The 20475-nt window shown below is 42.7% G+C and overlaps 2 protein-coding genes across 2 annotated transcripts; both read left to right on the forward strand.

The window, feature by feature from the left end:
* Positions 1-997: 997 nt before the first annotated feature.
* On the forward strand, positions 998-7535 carry ngly2 (N-glycanase 2). Its single transcript, XM_087812556.1, has 11 exons — positions 998-1872; positions 3586-3728; positions 3786-3964; positions 4052-4212; positions 4508-4648; positions 4705-4826; positions 4886-5054; positions 5735-5892; positions 6470-6709; positions 7050-7183; positions 7380-7535. The coding sequence occupies exons 1-11, from the start codon at positions 1433-1435 to the stop codon at positions 7503-7505; spliced, it is 2013 nt and encodes a 670-aa protein (XP_087668682.1). The 5' UTR covers positions 998-1432; the 3' UTR covers positions 7506-7535.
* A 1587-nt stretch (positions 7536-9122) lies between these two features.
* On the forward strand, positions 9123-18572 carry col28a1b (collagen, type XXVIII, alpha 1b). Its single transcript, XM_087779068.1, has 33 exons — positions 9123-9258; positions 9475-10037; positions 10106-10126; positions 11003-11056; positions 11125-11282; positions 11352-11378; positions 11444-11504; positions 11555-11599; positions 12246-12299; positions 12633-12740; positions 12926-12994; positions 13098-13166; positions 13243-13311; positions 13380-13448; positions 13607-13675; positions 13747-13815; positions 14076-14147; positions 14217-14285; positions 14353-14424; positions 14548-14616; positions 14686-14754; positions 14819-14887; positions 14958-15026; positions 15781-15849; positions 15917-15985; positions 16077-16145; positions 16261-16341; positions 16428-16463; positions 16777-16813; positions 16877-17425; positions 17489-17649; positions 17867-18050; positions 18311-18572. The coding sequence occupies exons 1-33, from the start codon at positions 9123-9125 to the stop codon at positions 18478-18480; spliced, it is 3555 nt and encodes a 1184-aa protein (XP_087635194.1). The 3' UTR covers positions 18481-18572.
* The last annotated feature ends 1903 nt before the right edge of the window (positions 18573-20475 follow it).

Raw genomic sequence — 20475 nt, forward strand, 5'->3', positions numbered from 1 at the left:
CACATTATTTTGTATCAATGACTTGTTTAAAAACCTGAATTAAAATTATCACATGCCTTTAAATCACTACACTTCTGTTATTATATATTTAACGGTAGGCTAAATAAGGCTACATGATTATGGTACAAAACATTCTGAAAAGCTTTTTTCAGCAAGGTACAGGAAACTGGCTTGATAGCTTCCTACACTGGGCATGGGGTGGGCTGGTCTGTCAGTGACTAGCTGACCACTGGAGCAAGGGTAGAAGACACTCAGCAGCTCCCTCGGTAGGTTGATCTATTTGTTTACCGTTTGGACCTCCCTGACTATCTCTGAGGTACGACAGCTCCATTTGAGTCCAGGGCTGGGTCGCAGGGGCAGCAGCTTCTGCAGGAAGCCCAACACTTTCCTCACTCCAGCTACATAGTCCAAGGCGTTCTCAGGTGTGTCCTGGGTCTCCCCCCAGAACCTCCTTCCGATGGACTGGGACAATAAAGGAGTTTCTGCAAACTGATGTTCTGTCTGCAGCCGGAGATCCTTCCACCTCCATGCATGCAAAGAAGTGGTTCGGATAATCTGCCGGGGGTATCAGGAAGGACCCTTGTGCCCATAAGAGTCAGTCAGTCACTTTGCCAGGTTTACATATTTGTGAAGATCCTTTGTTGTTCAAACTCACCTTTACGTCCCACTTGAACTTTGTCAAATAAGATGCTTCAGAACGACACATGGATCATTGGCATGTCTTGATCTTTAAAATATATACTTTATTGAATATTCTTTTGATTGTTTAAGGGCTTTGTGACCCTGGTCTGGAAAAGCGCTATACAAATAAAAATTACTTACTTATGTCTAGCAACAAAATTAAATATAGAATTTTGAACCAACCATCTCTCGAGCCACACAAATACACACGTTAACAAAAGAAGTCAAGCTGGATTTTTCTGTTTTTCCATCTGTTATTGTGGAAGTTTCCAGATGATGTACTGTTCACATAACACTGTTGGCATCATATTACTAAAAATCCAAGTTGACATTAAAATACATTAAAGCTCTTGATGACTGATGGAAATAAACAAAGGCCTGGATTGGACTCATGAGGATGAGTGTTTTTTGGTGTGACCAGTTCTAGATCAAAAGTTTGTGTCATTGTTGAGCATATTTAGTTTGTTTTAAAGTGACTCTTCGTTGGTGTGTGTGGCCCGAAGATTTAAGAGTGTATACGTTTTAGCGCATTTTTTAACGTACTATTAATGTTCTGTCAGAAATTATTCGGGGTCAAAGTGAAATGGTCACAAATTTGGACCCGTCAAGCCGCCGTAGAACCGTCAAGTCGACCCCGGTAAACAAAGTTTGAGTGAACTTAGAGGAAGTAGAGAAGGAGGTGAAATGACATTTTAAATAAGTTGAACTACAACGAGTGTTTCTTTCGTGGTGCCTTCACGGAAAAGCAAACATGGCCGCGTTGAGTTTAAAGTCTCTGCGACTCTGGTTGCTGCTTGTTATGACTGCTCACGTGACCGACGGCCGAGGCCCGCGACGGCTAAAGCTGGTTCTGGACGATGGACGAACGTCCTCACCCGCGCACCTCACCCGGTCCAGAGTGACGTCCGGCACCGGGACGGAGCCCGGAGACCCCGCAGCCGCGTTCACCGTCCCGACCCTGGACGGAGAGTTCGTCTTCAGCCCCGAAGCGAGGCGCGGATCTCTGGTCCTCCACGCCTTCACCAACCACTCCGGCTTCCTGGAGGTTCTCTGGAGCTCAGAGTCGTCCCTGGACAGCCTGGTCCGGGACCTGCCGGACAGCTGCCAGGTCCTGTTCGTGTCCCAGGACGAGACTTCCGTGACGGACGCGCTCTGGATGCGGGAGCAGGTGCAGAGAGCTGCCGCGCGCAGGTGAGGCAGGATCAGCGACAACAATAATATAATCTGGGATTTATTTATTCATGCTTAGAATACTTGGATTTCTCTTGTTAAAAAAAATCACCTTCCATTAAAAAATTAAGTTGGTTACTGGCAGAAAAAAAGATCGCGGTTCTCTCTCCCTGCTGTAGCTGCTGCCCCCGCGACACACCAGTGACGAGGCTCTTTACAACATAACGTTAAAGCTTTTCCACATTATTATTGATATAATATTATTATGATCATGCTTTTTTCTTTTTTTTTTGAAAGTTGCGTTTTACCAGTGTTGGGCAAAGTAACTTAGTTATGTTTACTAGTTACTTATAACTCAGTTAATTTAAGTAAGTAAGTAAGTAAGTAATTTTTATTTATATAGCGCTTTTCCAGACCAGGGTCACAAAGCGCTTAAATAATCAAAACAATATTCAATAAAGTGTATATTTTAAAGATCAAGATAAAACTGATAACACAACAGGAGTTTCAGAAAATCAAGGAAAAGCCTGAACAAATAGAAACGTCTTAAGATGTTTCTTGAAGGAGTCAGTAGATCCATCAAGCGCAAAGAGAGAGGAAGATCGTTCCAAAGCTTAGGAGCAACAGTCTGGAAGGATTTCTCTCCTCTGGTCCTGAACAGTGTGTGTGGAACCATCAGTAGATTCTGATCCACAGACCTCAGAGCCCGAGCTGGGCTGTAAGTCTGGATCAGATCACTGATGTAAGGAGGATTTAAGTTACCCTTTACCCTTAAAGTAACTAGTTACTAGGGAAAGTCTCTTTTGTAAGAGAGGGATAAAGACAAATTTGTCAAGTGTGAAGGTTGGATACTGTGATAGATCAATTCAGAAAAAGGCTATAATAATATATAAAATAAACAAATACAAAATCAGGGGAGCACTGAGTCTCAACACGCCCACAGTCTGTTTTTTTTAAACCCCATTGTAACTTAAACACACGCAAAAATCAACATTTTCTAAATTATTGATCACAGAAACCTATGAAATAACAATGACAAAACGAATCAACACTGTATTAACAACAAAACAAACTTGAATGGAAAATAAACAAAAAACTATACCAAACTTTTCATAAAATAAAATAAAACAAAGTTAACAACTACAATTATAAGGTGCATACCACAGTGAACTAATCAAATCTACAGTTTAAACTTAACTTATCACTTCAATAATGGCTATATTAGGCTTATTAGTTATTCTTGCCACTACCGCCAACAGAAATTTGCTTTATTTGTCCATTAACGTATTAGCCGTTCAATTACAGTGTTTCCTGTAAAAAAAAAAAAAAAATATATATATATACAATCTTGAACGCACCATAACAATCTCGACATCATTGAATGTGTCATTCGCGTGTGACAAAGAGTTGCAGAGAAAGTTTAACTGTTGATTTATTTTGAATGGGTAGTAATGTTAGAATGGTAGTGACATTATGTCTGATCTATTTTCATAATGTGTGAATAATAAAAATAATCTTATAACAATGAAATTCAGAGGACACCAGTCTCAAAAATGCATGACCACCAAACAGCTTCAAAGCAGTGGATCAGAGACTTTTTACCAGAAGCTAAATTATAACCGGACTGACTAAATAATTGTACAGTTACACTTTATTGACACTAGAGAGCGCCAGAAACGCCATTAAAAACACAGTCTTAAGTGACTATGACTCTTTGCTTCTCTGATTGCTCAGCGGTAGGAAGGACGTTCTGTCTCGGCTCCACTTCTCTCCGGTGCCGCTCTTCACCCTGGGTAGCTGGGTCAGCTCGGTGTTCTACTCGTGGGTGTGCAGAGGGCACAACTGTGGCCTCTCTCAGGCGGCCTTCACCTCTGACGGTGAGCACTCAAACCTCCCGTCGCTTCACCGGGGCCTGACCCGTCTTCCTGTGTCAGGGTGGAAGATTCCTCTGGTGGTCAAGAGACTGGACGCCAGGTACGACTGGCTGACTGCCCGCTGGGGTCAAAGGTCGTACCCACTGAGGGACGGGGGTGACGGGTGTGCCTCGGCTCCCACTGTGGCGGGCAGCGTGGCCTGGGTGTCGCAGGGTGGAGGCTGCTCCTTCTTCACGAAGGTTAGTCATGATTCTTCTCAGAGAGCCAAAACATTATGACCACCTGACAATTTTTTTAAAAAAAAAGTGGTTTATGTGGGTCTTCAGGTCGAGACCATGGCTAAGTCTAACGCCAGCGGGGTCCTGGTCTACGCACTGCCCGGGAACTCTCTTGAGGACATGAACTGTGAGGGAATCGAGTGCTACACTGCACTAGGAGTCCCGGCCGCCATGGTACACATGGACCCCGCCGTGGCCGAGGCCTTGAGGTAAGAAATGAATTAACTCGTGTGAATTATGACAAAAAAAGTTTAAGAGTTCTTTCACCTCTTCAATCGTTCATTCTTCAGTCACTCATATTTCAATGCTCACATTTATGTAGCTCATGTGAGTTATTGCATGAATACATTGATTATAATAAGAAAAAAGATTTATGTGAATATGATATTCTTGCTTTTATTTCTAACTCTCCTATATACTGTATATGTGGATGTTTATTTAAAGCTGTAAAACATTTGACTATTGAAATATTATTGACTCTTCATGAAGTGTGTTCTGCCGCAGGTCACAGCAGCAGGTCAACGTGTCCTTCCAGAGCACCGCCTCCCCAAACTTCTTCTTCGGCATCACCCAGCAGGGGGCGCTATCGGAGCTGGGCTGGTTCCTCTACCCCTCCTTTAGTTTCCTCAACTGGCAGGCTCAGTGGTGAGTCGACTCCTCGGTGCCACATAAAAAGACTCAGGACACCTTTGTCTCCTCAGGTTTGATTTCTACTCGGACCTGCTGACCAGACTGGACGCTCCAGCCACTGTGATCCCGGTCTTTGACAAGGTCCGGATGCAGGGAGACGCCGGAGCCGTCGCCTCCTTCCACCTGCCAGCAGGTGACTTGAAAATCATTCAGATGTGTCGTGTGGGTGAAGTCTTACCGTCGTCCTCTCAGACTGGCAGAGCTTCGACTCGCTGGAACTAGACTTGTCTCTGTCGTGTCCCGGCAGGCGAGACTCGTCCTGCGCTCAGTGGGATCACACGGTGCAGCTGTTTGTCTGCTGCGATCGCCTTGGCCTGTACTGCAACACCGAGCTGGGACGCTGGATCACCGCCTTCCGCAGGTATGAGTCCAACAGACCCAGAGTCGGTAAAACTTGTGTAAAAGATGTTTTTATTGGTTAAATCACAAGTGGTGGAGAAAAAATGTTCTTACTTTGGCTATAAATCTATGTTAATGATATTTTTATTAAGATTAAATAATAAATTCAATGTTTTCTTGTCATGAAAATGTCTCACTTTAATATTAGAGTATAAATAATGACTTTTTGTTGTTTCATCGTAGATAAAGACGATTGATGTTCTAATCTTCAACTTGTACAAAGATACAAAGTGTTACAGGGTGTGATAAATCACTGGAGCTAGCACTGTTAGCCACTAGCTAATTTAGCAAGTGTAGCTTTGTGTTAAATGTTCACTTTACATGACAGTTGAAAACAAACTTTGTTGTGACACTTTCAAACGATCATTCTTCACGTAAATTCAACGATACTTTATTTACAACCAGCAAATCAATCTGATCAAACTGCTTGAGACCTTGGCTCCTGCAAGGGTTTAAGTGGTGTGACTTAAGGAAAAAGTGGGTTTGTGAAGAACATGTAAGTGTCACGGTGCAGGACAGACAAATTATAATTTTTATATCGGAAATTTTTATTTTATTTTGAAAAGCTGTTTGTATTTAAGATCATTGTTTCAACCATGAACTCTTAAGGTTTCTAGAATGACCTTTGGTTGTGTTTCTTAGAGGGACGGGTCGCTGGACCACCGACGTGTCTTCGCTCCTGCCGGTCCTGGACGACAAGACCTGCACCTTCACCATGAAGACGGTACCGTGGGCAATGCCATGGATCGTCTCACTCAACCTGAGATTCAACAACAACAACAGCAGCAGACAGGCTGAAGGTTTCCGACATCACCTTCCTCTTTATCTTTGTCTTTGTCATTACCATCATCATCATCTTCATCATCTTTGTGTTCTTCATAATCAGTATCTTCGTATTATTTTCCTTCATCTTTGCCCTCATCATCTTCATCATTCTCTTTATTGTTTTTGTCATCTTCCTCTACATTATGATCATCATCTTAATCTTCTTTATCTGCATCCTCATTTTTATCTTCACCTTCATCTTTTTCTCGATCCTCTTCATCATCATTTTGTCTTCTTCATTTCCATATTTACCTTTATTATCGTCTTTATCTTTATCTTAACTTTGTCTTCATCATAATCATCATCATCATCATATTTGTCCTCATCATAATGAGTCTATTTATATTCATCATCTTTAATATTGTCACCTTTATCTTGTTCATCATCATTGTCTTTGTAATCTTAATCCATGTACGGTAATCATCTTCATCGGTAATTATCCTCACTTGATCTCTGCTTCATCTTCTGCATCATCACCTTTATCATCGTTATATTCCTAATCATCATCTTCATTGTGATTCTTGTTCATCTTCATCATCTCTCCTGCAATAGGAAGTCTCCGCCCCTTCAGAGTGGTGCCGCTCTTCAGCGGAGGGACCTTCAACAGAACCTACAACAGCAGGTACCGGCCCGTCTCATTTCCTGTACCGGCGTCGACCCAGAAAGTGGAATTGTTCGCCGTCATCACTGGACACGGCAGCGACGAGAACGGCTGCGGAGAATTCTGTGTGACGTCGCATCACTTCCTGGTCAACGCGGCTCACAACAACACGCTGACATTCGACACTGCAGGTGAGGAGCCGTGAACGACAATATCACTGCCACACACTTTATGTCCTTCAACTTGATGGTTCTCTAGTCTTGTATAAGGAACTGATTAAAGAAATGCAACAACAAATAATAAAAAATAAATATATTGCGAGAATGATTCAGTCTGCTGTAAACTCACATTTTAAATGGTAAAAAAAGAAATGGTTCATATTTACTGCTAAGATATGTATTAAAACTTATGAAATGTTTTGAAAAGAAGCAAATTTCATTGTATTAACATTATATTAACATTGCTCCTATTTGATCTTTTTGAAATGTGTGATTGTTTATTCAAAGTTAAGAACTAAATCTTGTGGGTCAGGGTCGGCTCTGGGCTGCAGCAAGCAGGTGAAGAACGGAGCTGTTCCTAACGAACACGGGACGTGGCTGTACGGTCGAGGAGGCTGGTGTGACGGGCTGCAGGTCGACCCCTGGAGGACGGACGTCACCGATCAGGTCTGTGGTTTAAATGATCCTTTAAAAAAATGAAATTGTCATAAAACCCACAGTGATGTTAAGAAAATGATCTTGAAAAAAGGACAGAAACACATTATTTACAATATTACATGTATAATAAATGTAAGATATAATTTTAAAATAAGAAATAAAGTTGTTTTTGACATTTCATGTTTTTATTGAATCTTTGTTTCAGTTGGACCTCAGTGGCAGCAGAAACAACACTGTCCTTTACTTCGGTCTATTCAACGGTAAAAATCCGGATCCTTCGCAGACGCCGGGCTATATCATCATGTCGTCTTTCCTCGTCTTCTACAAGTGACACTGTTCAGATTAAAGTTCTATTTTATTATTTGTCCTGTCAAAGTTTCTTCATTGTAACATCTGAATGTCAATTTTACTCCTCGAGAATCTCTCGACTCCACTCACTTCCCATCTTTTGATCATTTTTTGTTTGTTTTTACTTTTTTTTTTAAATCAAGTATTTGTTTCTACCTCATGATATTCATTTTTTTACTTTAAAGTGACGGGTCTCAAAAAACTCCTTTCAAATAATTTTTTTTTTTTTTGGAAGCGTAACATTTTTTTTAATTGGAGGTAAAACCTCCTTATATATATATTCTCGGTCTTTCTGACCTACATGTCGCTTATCTCATCTGTACTCTCGTGGGCACTGCTAGTCTGAACTTTTCTTCATAATTGTTCAAAAATCTTGCATCAGAAAACGTTCAAATTCCCAGTAAAACGTGTAGGTTTGAGGCACAGAAATGGTTAGAAATGTGACTTTAGAGAGTAGAAAAGCAACCGAGAGTAAAAGACAGTGGTAAGAAGGTTACAGGTTTGCTTCCAGGTTGGGGGGGGGGCAACCTGTTGCTTTTCTGTGTGTAGTTTGTGTTGCGTGGGTTTACTCAGGACACTCTGGTTTCCTCACACAGTCCAAAGAGGTTGATTAGAAACTTGGGGAAAGTGTCCGTAGGTATGAGTGTGAGTGAATGGTTGTATGTCCTTGTGTGTGCTGCGACAGGCTGGTGTCCTGTCCAGGGTGTCCCCTGCCTCTCACCCAAAGAAACGGGGATAGGCTCCAACCCCCTAGCGACCCCACAAAGGAATAAGCGGTAGAAAATGAATGCATTTCACATGATTTATGTTTGGAGAGGGTTTGTGATTCGGTTGGTCCAACACGGCATGTTGTGTTGTGTCTGGGATTCAGGGAACTCAATTGGAAAACCAAACTCACCCCCCTCCCACCCCTTAACCCCCCAAAACCACAGTGTCACCTAGTCGTGCCTCAGTCTGCTTCCCAGGACACAGGAGATGTGCAGGCTTGACGCAGAGGACCACAGAGTGACCAGATGAGGTTTGAGGTGAGACTTGAACTTCTGCAGCAAATCTTTTAAAACTTCATAAAAGCCTTTTATATTAATTCTTTCTTTTATAAAAACATGTAAACTTTTCACGTGAGTGAGTTTTCTGTATTTCTACTTTCTTCTGATGATATTCTCTATTTTTGTAATCGTCCACTTTTTGGGTTGATCTTTTAATGTGTATATAACATCTATCTTCTACCACTTGTACAAGGTCAGATTGTGGGGGCAGCAACAAAAGCAGAGGGTTCAGGACTTCTAGGAGAACATTGGGGTTTTCCCGGGACAAGGATCAGACATAGTCTCTCCAAAGTGTACTTGGTCTGCCCCAAGGCTTCCTGCTAGTTGGACATGCCAAGAACACCTCCCTACGAAGTTTCTAGAAAGGTCCCAGGCCACATCAACTAGTTTCTCTCCCTGTGAAGGAGCATAGGTTCTAGTCTGAGTCCCTCCTGAATGACTGAGCTCTTCAGATTTTAGCACGAGCTGTTCATAAATCAAGTCCGGAATATGGGTTAATCAATCAAGTAGTTCAGTGGACTGCTCATCATCGTCTGACTGTTGTGACTTCCAGCATGGAGATGTTGAAGAGACAAGGAACTTTGAGGCGTACAGCGGCGATATGCTTTCTGATGCTAGTTCTTCTGCATGAAGCCAAGAGCCAGAAGAAGACTGGTCGCAAGAACAACTACAGGCTGAAAGCAGACGGAGGTAATGTCACTCTTGAGGTTTTCCTCTTCGTCTGCTGAAGAATCCTTCCTGTTCTCTCACCATCCGTTGACATTTCAAACGTCTCTATGTTGAGCGATTGCTCAGAGCTGTCTGTCACAGCTGCAGCAGAGAACCGAACAGTAGTGGAGAGAAAATAGACTTTGAAGTGGTTTCCAATGAAAGTGTTTCGTCATAAGATTGTCCCTCCCATGACAGGTCAGACCTGCTCCCTCAACGTGGTCTTCATCCTGGACGGTTCGTACAGTGTGGAGAAGCTTCTCTTCGAGGAGCAGAAGTACTTTGTGTTGGGCTTCAGCACCATGCTGACCAAGCAGCAGGTGGACTGGACTGTAAAGGTCCGAATGGCGGCGCTCCAGCACAGCAGTTCCCAGTTCCCCGGGCTGCACTTCTCAGACTGGACCGACCTAGACACGTTCCAGGGTCGAATCAATGCCATGGAATATTGGGGTCAGGCGCCTCACCACGCATACAGGGTCAAGGACGCCATGCGGATGCTCCTCCGGGAGACGGCCCAGGACAGCACCCGGGTCATCGTGCTCCTGACAGATGGAGGCCCCAGTCCTCACGGCCCCAACATGATCCCCGCTGCCACTGAGGCCAAAGGTCACGGCATCAAGATCTTCACTGTGGGCCTGTCGAAGGCCGGACAGCAGATTCAGAACAACGGCAACCTGCAGGCGGCTGCCAGCACGCCGCCTCAACAGTTTGTCCACACGCTGCTGGACCCACAGCTGCAGGAGAAGATGCTGAAGGAAATGGTGAGTGTGAAGCTTCAGTGATCCACCTGATGACTCCAGACCTGAAACTAGCCTCTCTTTTGCTACAGTGGATGGTTGCTGCCGAAGCGGTACGTCATTTCTACACACTTGGTCGTCCTACGAAGCTGGTGCCATTTATCCATTTATGACAATTTTTTTTATTAAAGTTAGAATATTAGAATTTATGTAAATGTTAAATTGATGATATTAAATTGATCATTAATGTCTTTGCTTCACCTTTGCATACATGTCGTGAAACGTGTATGTTCTCTACCTAAACATAGTTTATTTAACCCTTGTGTTATGTCAGGGTAGAGTTTACCCTGGGTCGAGGAGGTCGTTCATTTGGATCCAGAGACAAAACAAGGGATACCACAAACACATTTGTTTTCGGGCCCTCGGCACACCTTGACCCTGAGATAACGCAAGGGTTAAGTCACATCACTTAAAGTTTTGCAGGAGCCAAGATCTCAAGCAACTTAACCGAACTATCATATAATAGAGTTTATTTTTCTACTATCTAAAGTGAAAGACATTTAAACTCGATACTAATTTTGCTAGCTTTGCTAGTGGCTAACAGTGCTAGCTGCAGTTTTTTGAAAATTAAATGTAGCTCCTTGTAACACGTGCATCTTCATATATGTTATACATTAGAATGTTAATGGTCTAAACCTACAATGAAACAACAAAATATTAGTTCTAATATTAAACTGAGACACTTTTATGACATTGAACTTGTCAAACACATTTTTGTTTCAGATTCAGAGTCTTGTCTGTTAAGGGCTGGTAAAGATATAATCTGCTCATAATAATAACATCAGTAGTTTCATGTCTAAAGAGTAAAACATGTGTGTGTGTGTGTGTAACGTAATGTAAACCTCTTCAAAATCGGAAGTGGCACCGGTTATGTAGATTGAGGTTGTCGGTGTGTTGACATGCCGGTGATGACTCTGTGTGTGTGTCAGTGTCCGCGGGCTGAAGTGTGTCTGTGCGAGAAGGACAGCTCCCCGGGAAGTTTGGTGAGTTCCAGTCGTCACAGTGTACCCTCTCCTCCAGAAGATCCTCACGGCTGCTCTGCTTCTTCCAGAGTGATGGACGAGGGTTCCAGGGGTCGCCAGGGGTCAAGGGAGTGACGGTAGGTGTTAAGAAACAAATGTTCAGCTTTAAACTATTTATTTCAAGTCTGTTCAATGGTGCAAGACGGTTCCCGGCGCGAGAGGTCGACCTGGAGTTCCCGGTCCACAGGTACACGTCCACTCTGAGTTCATCTGCTCAACATTTGACACAAACCCTGACATCTGTCCATCTTCACAGGGTCGTCCGGGCCAACAAGGCAAAAAGGTGTGTGCAGGGGTCAAAACCGGTCATTTCTGTAATTTGCTGGCGGCTTGAACTTGATGTTTCAGGGGGAGCGAGGCGACTGTGGTGCTCCTGGGGATAAGGGTGACGCTGTACGGACATCATCAAGTGAACCAGCTCCATTGAGAACAGGAAGTAATGTTGAGGATATCTTGCAGGGACCTCGAGGACCTCCAGGCCTCCAGGGGGCAAAAGGAGTCCTGGTGAGAACAACTGATATAAAAATGTAAAATAAAAAGTGTTTCTTCAGATGTATGATAACACACGTTATTATTTTGTTTGAACACATCCATATATATTTGCTTGTATTTGAAAGAGTTATAATTTAAGGCTCAGATTTGAAAGGATCATTTTCGAAACTGTTTACTTCCTGACAACTGTGTGGAATCACCGATGAATTTCCCAAATGACACACAGACATTCCAGCATCCTGAAACCTGGAAGTACAATGTCTCTCACATCTGCACTAATGGAATGTGAATCTTGGATTAAAGCTAATCCAGATACTAATGTGGCCAAGCGAGGCACTGGGTACAGCTCAGCAGGATATTATTCTTCTGCAGGAACAGACCTTGTGTGCTGGGATTATCCTGGCGAGCCGACCGCCCAGTGCTGGTCTTCCTCTTCTCTGGCTTCTGGCACAATCCACAGTTTGGCTGAGAATGCAGCAACATGAAAGCTGTGAATGTTGACTTTGCACCTGTTTTACACTGGGGGTCACCCACCCGCTTTGATCTACATGTTAGTCTTACAACCTGCGGGGTCACCCTCCCATCACACCCTCCTGACCTGCAACATCATGTCCAGGTCATCGGTCAGAAACTTTTGAACCTTTTTCTTCTCCAACAGGGTGCTTCTGGAACACCTGGTGACCCGGGGCCAGAGGGTGTCAGGGGACCAAAAGTAAGTTGAATATTTTCATCAAACCCTGAAGTTCATGAAGAGGAGCAGGACAGAAATCTGTTCCACCAGATGTTTGCAATGAGTTGAGTGGTGTGTTCACACATTGTTTTCCTTTTGTTTTGCTAGAGAAGCCAATGCTAACAAGCAAATGCAATTTAGGTGAGATAATGCTAGCTATCTTCCATCGTCAAGGATCAGAGTACATTAACCAGTTTAACTAGTTCAGAGGAGTAACTAAGTGAAACACCACCTACTCCTTAACTTTCTCACAAAGGCCTCCTACTGACAGCAGGTGGATGAAGATTCATTTTTATTATGCCAGAAAGAAAGCAGTCAGACGACAAGTTATACAGACATGTATTTGTTCACCAGGGCGACCGTGGACACGATGGAGCATTAGGACCTCCTGGGAACGATGGGATTGGATTTCCGGGCATCAAGGTAAACATAGCAGCTGTAACATTATGACCATTGACCATTTTAGGGGGTCACACCAAAAGAAAATGAAAAGCTGTTTAATCGCTGTGAAGAATTTGTAGATGATGTTTGAAGAGAAATTAGCTGTCGTGTTTTTACTACCTGGTGTCTAGATGTGTGTAACTCAAGAGAATTAACTTCATGTCCAGGGTGAAAAAGGAAATGAAGGAAAACAAGGTCCTCAGGGTCCAGTTTGTACAGGAGAACCAGGATTACAGGTAAGTAAAATTATGTTTTCACAGACACTAAATCATCAAGACTCGAGTCCTTCTTTTCATATAACAGGAGCATTGCATTACCTAATCTAAAGTTCTTTGTCAGGGTACTCCAGGACCTATCGGACTACAAGGATCCCCTGGACCTCCAGGTGAGGGACTTCAAGGATCAAAGGTTGGTGTGTAATCGTGTCTACAATTTTATGATTTGAGCCCGAGATCTACAACAAGACTGTGTCAACTGTGTTCAGGGTGACCAGGGTTATCCTGGACCTCCAGGTACTCGAGGACTTCCTGGGGTTGGGCTCAAAGGAAATAAGGTAAATAACTCAGTTTGGTGTTAATGCTAGAAACTTTTTTTTAATGAATCATGAATTAAAACTTTCAGGGAGGTCAAGGACCTCCTGGAATCCCGGGTCCAGACGGTAGTCCTGGTTTAGGAGTTCAGGGAGAAAAGGTAAAGGATTGACTAGATATGAGTCTGAAGTGTTATTGACTCTATCAAGTCTTTTAACTCTGTGGATAGAATTCAGTCTCATATTGTTGGATGTTGTCCCTAATGTTCTGAAATGTTTCCCTTTTTTACCTGGAGCTAATATTTGTTCTTCATCTCAGGGCGACGAAGGGCCAGTCGGACCCCTGGGTCCTAGAGGAGTACCAGGACTCGGCTTACCGGGACCTAAGGTGAGGCATAAGAGAGCGGAACACAAATTGTGAGAGTTGTACTATATTCATTAGTTATCTCTGTCATCCAGGGCGATCACGGAGCCCAAGGTGAGCAAGGACCTCCTGGTGAGAGAGGTGATGGAAAGCCAGGGCAAAAAGTAAGTTTTTGAAAATATCTTTCCTCAGCATCTTTGTTGAACTGAGAAATTGGTATGTGTAATGAACAGGACCAGCTGAAAGCTAAGGTGTTAAAATTGGGACTTACTGATGTGTTGAAAACCGAGTCAATGGAAGCTACTAGTTGGTTGGTCTTGCTGACCTCCCATGAATGTCGAAATCCACTTAGTGGCTGACACGGTGCTGCTATCTAATATTGTCATACTGCGTTACACACATATTAGATCCTACTGTGCTGCAGGGTGACGGAGGTGTTCAAGGATTGCCTGGAGTGACAGGTCTACCCGGTGATGACGGTCTCCCTGGACAGAAAGTAAATGTGTATTCATTTGGCCTTGAAAGTGTGGTTGAACATAAAAAAAGACTGGTTTGTTACTAAAAGGGGGAGAGTGGGCTGCCCGGGCTTAAAGGATCAGATGGAGCTTCGAGTAAAGGGGCCCAAGGGGAGAAGGTACTGGAAGTCTATTTCATATGACATCTTTTAATTTGTGTATTTTATAATGTTGTTTTGCCCACAGGGAGAGCAAGGGGAGAAAGGAAGCAGGGGGGTGAATGGCCAGGAGGGCCCTGCTGGGCTAATAGGACCAAAGGTGTGTGTTTTTACCCAAGATAGTAGCAGCATCTTGTAGGTTGACTGAGAGTCACCCGGTGGAATAAATGGCCCCATAAATGTGTAATGTATGTGAGCAGTTATGCAATGTCTGCTGTTTCAGGGGGAACCGGGATATGCAGGACCACCTGGTGCAACTGGACCACCAGGCAGGGGTTCCTCTGGCCCTAAGGTGAGACTGGATTCCACTTTTATCCAACTGAAAGAGCTGATCATTGAGGGATTAGTTTGTTTCCTTCAGGGTGAACAAGGCCCACCAGGCCCTGCTGGAGCTGTGGGTGAGGCCGGGAAAGGGTTAGTGGGACCAAAGGTGAGTCCTTTTTTGATGCAGGCTTAATTTTTCCTGGTAGGATAGTCATTGATAAGTGTTACAGGGTGCCAGGGGGTTATCAGGTCCAATTGGATTGCCTGGACTTAAAGGGGAAGGGTCTCCAGGAGCACCGGTGAGAATCAGCCTCATGTACAGACCGTTTTCAAGAATGTATAAATCTAGATGATAAATCTATTACACAGGGTCTGCCAGGGCCACCTGGGGAGACTGGTGAGAGGGGACCAGAAGGATTGGGCTTACCTGGACCGAAGGTAAAGTTGTAGCAGAATGTAACATTGTTCTTGTTAGGCTAGAGACTTGTTGACCCGGTTATTAAGTTATTTTACATTGTGATGTGAATTAGGTTTTGTGATACTTGCTAATTCAAAAAACAATATTCAAACTCTGGCGTGTGCAGCCAAAGACTTGGTTTAATGTGAGAGAAACTGGAAGATCATGGTGACAAGAAATCTCCGTCAAGAAATGGAGATGGCTTTGCTGAATGTTGTCAAAGCATCCCTCAACATAGTCAAACCAGCTTCTGCGTGTGGAATAAGCCCACAATTCCAGCTCCACCACAGGACCTTTCCTCTTTTAATACGCCTACGGCTTTCATCTGTCGCTGTTCCCTGCCCTGGAGAATGAGTTTTGCTGTTAGTTTTGTGAGCCCTTTATAAGCAACTGTTACCAGCCGCCGTACTCTCTGGACGCTAGTCGTCATCGTGCCCAGGCTTTGGTGGTTCAGAAGGTGTCGCTTTTCATCTAAGACCATAGTCTGATGGTCCAAGAAGATTGATCCCAAATGCATTAGTCCATACGTAATTGAGAGGATTATTCTATCTCTATTGCGAAATGAACTAAATGCACACTATGACTCCAAAAAAAATAGTAAATTTTGATGAACATAATTTAATGACTGAAGTAAAAAATGTGAAAATCACTGAAAAGCGGTGGAGAATGGGCCCCAAATCCAGGACCAGAAGAGTTTTTTGTCGTAGGGTGGAGATTACCTGTTGTACTGTGCAGGGAGAACGAGGTTTGTTTGGACCACCTGGGCCTGCAGGACCATCAGGGGTCGGAATCGTGGGTCCAAAGGTAAATAAGGGCATGGATGTACGTTCATTGTTTAAAAGACAAAATCTTAAAAAAGTTGATCCTGCAGGGCACGGTAGGAAAGATGGGCCGACCTGGTCCTCAGGGGTCACCTGGAGAGGGAATTCAAGGACAAAAGGTTCCTCGGACATCACACAACTTCATTGCATTTTTTTCACACATTGATTTACTACTTCTGTGATGAAAAATTATCAATATTTTCTCAAAAGGGTGAAACGGGATTTCAAGGGCTCCCTGGCCCAAGAGGTCCTCCTGGAGTAGGACTGCAGGGTGACAAGGTAATTCACAGGAGCTGTTTGTTCAACTCATACACAACTTGCTCACCAGTTAAGCGGAGTAGAAGATTCTTCTTTTTAACAAATGAATGATCAGTTATGTATTTCCTTTTTGCAGGGTGACCGAGGAGACAGTGGTGAAAAAGGAAAAAGGGGAGACAAAGGAGAGCCTGGGGAAGTCGGGCCCGCTGGACCTTCGGTACTGTTTTTGTGAGGTTTTGATAACGGCACTAGGTTAGGGTTTGACTTTATGGAAGCACCTTAAATAGACTTGTATCCTTTCAGGGTGTTACGGGGGAGAAGGGAGAACCAGGGCTGACGGTAAGCAAAATATTCAACCAACAATCAATTTAAAATGAAAATGGAAATTCAGCAATTAGATCAGTGGTTGAACTAGTGATTTAGCCATGCTTTGTTTGCCATTTACATTCTCACTTTCTTCCTCTTCTTCTTCTATTTTGAATTTTCTTTTCTTTTTCTTTCAAATTTGTTTCCCCTGTTGTTATTGTCAGTTGAAATTCATCATTTAAAAAGCTTCTTTTTTTATCCCTTTTAACTTTATGCAACATCCTATGTCTCCCCTTTTTAATCTAATCTACGTGAACAGATATGAATCATCTCACTTCTTTCACAGAGAGAAGAAATCATCAACATAGTCAAGTCTGTCTGCAGTAAGTTTCAAGCTTGATCTATTCTTGATGATTACTTCTGGTCTGATCATACTTTGGTCTCAGCTTGTGGATTCACTTGCCGTCAAACCCCCTTGGAAATGGTCTTTGTGCTTGAGAGCTCGAAGAAAGTCCGCTTCGAGGACCTGAACCTGGTGCAAGACTTTGTCATCCGAATCACAGAGAACGCATGGGTAGACATGGACAGCACCAGTGTGGGGGCGGTCCTCTACAGTGGGTGGATCAGATATGAGATGGATCTCATCAACGGCCGCAGTCTCAACGAAATTAAGACTCTGGTTCGGTCGATGTCCCACCTGGGTCAAGAAGCGCACACAAGCAATGCTGTGCTGGACGCTAGTTTGATGTTTTCTGAAGAGGACGTAGCGAAGGTGGCCGTCATTGTCGTGTCAGGTTTTACGGAGCACAGTGACTCCATGAGTTTGGCTGCTGCAGCGGAAGAACTAAAGAAGAAGAATGTGGAGGTGTTTGTGATTGGAGTCATGAAGAAGGGCAACGTCATGTATGAGGACTTCAAGGATGAGGTCAACCTGATGGCCTCTGACCACAGCAGCGACCACACTTTCCTGATCCCGGACTTCAAAACACTTCCGGGTTTGTTGATGGGTTTTGTTGGAAGGTGAGTCTATTGAGGCATTAATCTGTCTGCCGTTTCAGTGCTGGACGACAAACTGACAAAACGCATATGCAACGACAAGAAGGTCGTCAGCCAGAGCCGATACTCCACCCCGGATGCTGGTACCTCCGAGGTGACCCATCAGGCATCTCCAACCATGACGGACTCAGAAACTGTAAACTTCTCACGAGTCAAAACGACGGTGCGAATGACACAACAGAATACAAAATCATATTGAGAAAGCGGTAAAATGTCAAAATGTACTTTAAAGGATTTAACATTTTAATTAACCTCTTCTTAATGACATCATGTTTCAATTCAAACATAGATAAGAGAACATGAATTTTCAAGTAGAATTAAATACAAATTCCAATTTTCAACCCCTGCAGTCTGTGTTAACACATTATTCCTCATCTCAGCCCAGTCCTAAACCAGTGACAGAATCCGCTGATGACTCCAAGTACAGAATTCCTGTCTATGTCGTTGACCCATTCCGACCAGATTCAGAGTTCCAAAATGCAGTGTTGACAAAAGCCCGACCCGCATCGACGGCACTTCCCGAAATCTCCTCGACATCATCACCTTCCACAAGCATCGCATCAGGTCATACTCCCGAGAAAACTTTACTTCACTTTACATCGTGTCCTTTTCTTCATAGGTGTTATACCCCTCTGAAAAACAGTCATATTGTCTTTCTTGTGGGTTTTATATCGAAACAGGGTTTTTGCTGCAGGATGACCACAAATGAAGATTTTTAAAAACACAATTTAGCTTTTCAAGTCCATCATAAGGAAAATAAGATGAAAATGTACTAGTTGAATAAATATTTGAGGTGAACTCACTTCATCTCTTCAACACAACAGATGCCTGCAGCCAGCCTCTTAACCCGGGTCCGTGCAGGAGCTATGTTGCAAAGTGGTACTACGACTGGACCGCCAACGCCTGCGCTCAGTTTTGGTTCGGAGGATGTTCAGGAAACCTCAACCAATTTGAGACGGAGGGGAGCTGCATAGACGCCTGTGTCAGGTTCTGACGCCAACATTTGTAAATAAATACATCCTGATGAACTCTTGAAGAAGAACGTGTCTCTCTCCACACACATTTCTAGGGTCATGTGAGGTTGTTCATGCATATAGTCTGTATAAATAAAGTTTAGATTTTCAACAACGTTCTGCGTTTCAGGTCTATATTAATTGTTGTGTTTTTTCCTGAGGGTCTTGAGCACTTCGTCACCTTCAGCTATCTCTCAGTTAGCTGAGGAAGATTTCCATAAATGATCACATTTATAGATAGATAGATAGATACATTTTATTGATCCCTCTGGAGGTCTCCTTCAGGAAATTGTTTTCCAGCACACAGTTACACAGACCATAAATTCATGAAACAAGAACAAGAACAAAGTGCAATAAAAAGAAAGTGCAAGATGACACAATCTAAAACTAAAGATAAAAGAAAAATAACAAAGATTAACATAGAATAGAATCATCTTTTCGCAACACTCAGAATTATACAATCTAATAGCACTAGGAATGAATGAGTCCCTGAGTCTATCAGTGTTGCATCTGGGAAGGAGCATTCGTGCTCCATCTGCTTCTCTGTTCACTGATGACAGTGTTGAGAGGATGACTGTCATCATCCATGATGGACAGTAGTTTGTCCAGTGATCTCCTCTCAGCAACTGTCACCAGTGAGTCCAACTTCATGCCAACCACAGAGCCAGCCCTCCTGATCAACCTGTCCAACCTATATTTATATATATATATATATATATATACATAAAAGTTGTAATGTTTCAAAACACATTAGGATAGTCATATTCCAACCATATATTTAAAATCACAATTTAAATCAAATAATTTAAATATAGAATAACAATTAAATATAGAATAAATGAGAAATAATTACACTATATAAAATACAATACTTTAATTTGTTTAGGCCAAATGATAAAACAATTTGAATTATAAAACACTTCTAAAACACAAATAAAATAATCACTGTATTTTCATAGTTTATTTTTTTCTTCATTCTTTCATTCCTATTTGAAAATATTGCACCTATGTTTGCAGCGAGGAGCATTGTCGCCTCACGGCAAGAAGGTTGCCAGTTCACTTCCAGGTCTGGAGGGAGCCAACTTGTGACCTTTCTTTATAGTTTGATCCCCTCCCCTGTCTTCAAGACTTACAACAATTCCATTACCCCTTATAAAACAAAAAGAAATTTACTTCCTTTCTCCTTTCTACCTTCCTTCAAAACAGATTTGATTAAACATCAACTCAAAAAATAACCCTAGACATGATCTGATCTCTAATTAAATGACCTCTATTAAAAATACCAACCCAGTTTCCACACTCCCACAGCAAAGAAACAGCTCTCATCACAATATCCATTGATCTGTTCATCATCGTTCGGCATCCCTCCTTCATCTATTTGTCCTGCTGCATTCAACACCATTGACCATAACATTCACCTCACTTTATCAGCCTCTCTAATACTACCCTTCACTTGTTTTACTTCTATCAAGCACAGGGTCCTTGGGGATGCAAAATCTAATCACAACACCAGTCAGGCCAACAGCACCGTCTGCGATCACCCAGTACATGGCTCAAGACCATTGGTGAAGGAGCTCTCTGTCTGTGGTATGCCCTTCCTAACCACTATGGGCTCCACAGACGGAGGTTGCTTTTAAAAAAGGTCTATTCGTTTTTAATATTGTAATGTTTATTGTATTGTCTTGTTTTCCATATATTTATCTTTAAAAAAAACTACCTGTGGCACTTTGAGAACTGTTGACCGAATTTAAAGTGCAATACAAATGAAATGTATTATTATTATTATTATTATTATTATTATTATTATTATTATTCTCAATTCAAGCATCACCTAATAATGCAGAGATCTATGTTTTATATCCATCAACTAAATGTTTTTTTTCCACACACGTTAAAATGTTATTTTCGGGCGAATAATAGGTTTTACTTGGCTTTTTTTTTAAGCGCACAGGTAAACTGAACTGAAAAACACGCTT

Source organism: Callionymus lyra, chromosome 17, assembly GCF_982586985.1.
Source record: "Callionymus lyra chromosome 17, fCalLyr1.hap1.1, whole genome shotgun sequence".
Lineage (NCBI taxonomy): Eukaryota > Metazoa > Chordata > Actinopteri > Syngnathiformes > Callionymidae > Callionymus > Callionymus lyra.